At 46.1% G+C, this 3346-nt stretch overlaps 1 protein-coding gene across 1 annotated transcript; it reads right to left on the minus strand.

Annotated features, from left to right (window-relative positions):
• Window positions 1-1603: 1603 nt before the first annotated feature.
• On the minus strand, window positions 1604-2532 carry LOC147451356 (uncharacterized). Its single transcript, XM_086520912.1, has 2 exons — window positions 2301-2532; window positions 1604-2250 (listed from the first exon to the last, which is right to left on the minus strand). Exons 1-2 carry the CDS (start codon window positions 2530-2532, stop codon window positions 1604-1606), a joined length of 879 nt encoding a protein of 292 aa, XP_086377038.1.
• Window positions 2533-3346: the final 814 nt, after the last annotated feature.

Genomic DNA, 3346 nt, shown 5'->3' on the forward strand with positions numbered 1-3346 from the left:
CCCAGACACAGTGCAATTTGCAAATCCACATGTAACCTCGATTCACAAATAAACCCAGACACTGGGCAGTAAATGTTGTACCAATCCCTTGCTTCTGCTTAAAGAACTCGCTAGTAGTGCCACCCATTTGTGTGTCGGTGTTGGAGTCACCCACAAGTGCATGCAATAGATCCAAGGTTGATTGATTGATTCTTTCATCTAGAAGCGTGTATTTCACATACTACCATAGTCTCTCAACCAAATTGGTAGTGTCCACATGTCCATGCGGGAATAGAGGCCATATTTTGGCCACTTTTGTCGCCAAATGCATGTCTTTGCACTCCAATCATTGCTAAAATACCTTACAATATTATGGCCTTCACATTCCATCAACAATTGGGCATACCGAGCCTCGAACTTGTCCTCTTCAAGACATTGCATTAGATTCTCCTCGATGCATATAGGGACTCACGCATCTCCTTAGGAGAACAAAAGCATATCGTGGAACATGCATGAGAGTATGTGTGTAGTTCACAGTTCACACAGATCAATGCATGTACATATAGATCAACCCAAGCATTGATAGATACACCTGCCTACACATATACAAACCATATTACAAACATGTGGAAGCAAGTGCTCCACCCATGCCTTCTTGGTATGGAACCAACATAGCAAGACAATGCATGCAACTTGTTTAGTTGTCCCATGTTTGCCCACCTCCCAACAAGATCGATCAGCATCAACAACTTTATTGATTGCCACTAACGAAGTCATACAGTTGTCAATCACCAATGCTCAAGGTTGAATATTGTTCATTCTCCAGAACATGAGCCTCAGTCTCACTTGCAAAACAATGCTTTCTTGAGATGTTCCTACGTTGTGTGTGCACGACATAAACCACAAGGGCCATCCAATTCCATTTTGATTTGGCAATATGGCTACATATAGTGGCATCCCAAACACATTTGTTTTGAATGTAGAGTCTGATGCGCAAGCATTGTTTGTTGAGAAACGCAAGCACATGCAGAGCATCCACTCATCCTAAATAATGAGTATGAATGGTCTATCCGTCTCATGCAAGGCGTCTGGGTTGTAGGGTTGACAATATAAAACTTTATTTTTCTCTTTCAATTTTAGAGCCTCTTGGTACATTGAAGACCAGTCATCGCTTCCTAGCCTCCCTAAACAAAATCAATCAATTGAACTCAACTCTTAGGATTGAAAAACAATTTTAAGTGACACCAAACATAGTAACATGTAAACTCAGGCCAATTGATAGATAAACCCTGGAAAAACTATGATTATCCCAAGAAGGAAACGTTCAAGGCTTTACCTTCGATTCGGAGCTGATATGACGTCATTTGAATTTCCTTTGCTATCATGAAGAATCAATGCGACACTTGCTCTATCGGCAATGCCATGTTAAAGTGGAAAATCTTCTTGGAGACACTCATCTTGGCGACATGGCGGCATGTTCCAACATCAAACAAATCCCTATGCATCGTCTCCTCACAGTAGGATGCACAAGCAAGTGATAAAGATCCTCACGTGATCCCGGCACATGACCTTTGTGCCCAACATGAACCCTTGTTCTTACACTTTCCTTTATATCATGGGAATGTTAAATGATGACTCTAAACGTGCATCCACACTTCTTTGCTGTGCGCAATCTTGAATGATCGTGCCCCACTCTTCGTGCCTCCCCATGTTGATGACACACAAGTTGAATGAAGCCACTAGAAAATGATTGGCGCTTTACCAATCTAGCCTTGTGCTTGATGGCAACAGTGTTTATCACATCTTTAACATCATCCTTCGGCATTGTATGTTCCTCAATCCCACCTTCACCCTTGTCCCCAATCTTTTGTCTGTCTCGTAAACCCGGGCACTGTTCTGTGGAAGTAGTATCATATGCCTGCAATTCCCTCAAACTAGGCAATGATCCACAAACACACAAGTCCAAAAACTCCTTCACATAAGCAAGTGGGATTCCATGCCGCTTAATATTTGTGCACCACATACATGCAATGGCTGTCATGGTTGCTTGCAAGCGCCACAAATGGTCGTTTGAGTGGCATGCGAAAACAATGCACTCCCAATCTTCTATGCATGCAATCAACTTTCCATTCCCAATAGCAAGACACATGGACCCACCTTGATCAACCACTACCTGGAACGAATCTTTAATCCTTGCCCGTTTTTTTAAGTCTAGTAAGCCTCTCTTGTCCTGGGCTTTGAGAGCACCTATGGTAATTTCTTGGCCACTTTCTATAGAAGCTATCATAAGGTTGTATGTTTGCCTATCAAACGCGAAGTACCTAGAGCAAATGCATCCAAATGTACACTTTGATGCTCTTCAAAGAAATCTTCCACGTCATGCGTACTGCATGAGTGTCCATCGCCACATGAAGTGTCCTCTGCATCCCCCTCTAACTCATTGCAAGCGCCATTGAGACCCTCGAACCTATCAATACCTTGTAGCTGCAAAGACCACCCATTTGTTTCCCACCCCCAAGGCCCCCCAACGCCTCCAATGGTGGAGGCGTCCATCCTCGTCAATGCAAAACACACGCCTCCTCTCCCTGTCCAGATGCCTGGGTTTATCTTTTTACATGTGCGCATGTCTCCGCCATCTCACGCCTGCAAATCTTTTTCCAATTCAAAATGCTTCATAAACCCCCCTTTCAGTCCCATAAATGCCAATCATCACCCGTGATGTGGAAAGTATCATCACCCGTGACGTGGAAAGTAAAGAGCACGTGGCATCGGCGTAATCCACGTGGCATCTCATCAGCCATTTTTCGACATCCGGTGTGCCCTCACCTTTTCGCCGGGTTTGCCCGTCACCGCCCGCACCACATGGACAGCCAAGATCGCCTCGCGACCCATGCCCAAGTTCCGCGCCGTGGATCCCACGAGTCCCCTTATGTGCATATAGTCTTGAGGCTCGTCTCCCTCCTGTCGTCTCCCTCCTGACCGCTATTGCACCTGCTCAACGTTCTCCTTGCACCTCAATCCCCCCCGCCCGCCCCCCTTCCTTCGACCTGCGTGTGTGAGGCAATCAACTAGCCTCACGAGTAATACCTTCGTAGGCACTGCCCCTGTGAGGAAACCAGCCATCGACGCATATGATCCAGCCGACCCAGCTGCTTGCAAGGATGAGAGAGAGCGGGGGGGAGGGAATGAGAACTAGGCATGCACAATCGAACTATCTGGGTCTTGATTGGCGGGCACTCCGTTTTGTCCCCTCCCTGCTGGCTGCACACACACACCCACACATGTACGGCCAATTCTCGCCCCTCCATATTCCCCCCTCCAGCAACCTGCACCAGTTGTGAGGCCTCACAAATTTATATGTCTTTCC

The sequence above is a fragment of the Adiantum capillus-veneris genome, chromosome 9 (assembly GCF_014529385.1).
Source record: "Adiantum capillus-veneris isolate H3 chromosome 9, ASM1452938v2, whole genome shotgun sequence".
Lineage (NCBI taxonomy): Eukaryota > Viridiplantae > Streptophyta > Polypodiopsida > Polypodiales > Pteridaceae > Adiantum > Adiantum capillus-veneris.

Excerpts from the sequence above, each read along its gene's own strand:
- LOC147451356 (XM_086520912.1), bottom strand. The coding sequence starts at position 2,532 with ATGGACGCCTCCACCATTGGAGGCGTTGGGGGGCCTTGGGGGTGGGAA. Across the intron at positions 2,251-2,300 it reads TTTGGATGCATTTGCTCTAG|AAAGTGGCCAAGAAATTACC; the intron begins GTACTTCGCGTT and ends TAGCTTCTATAG.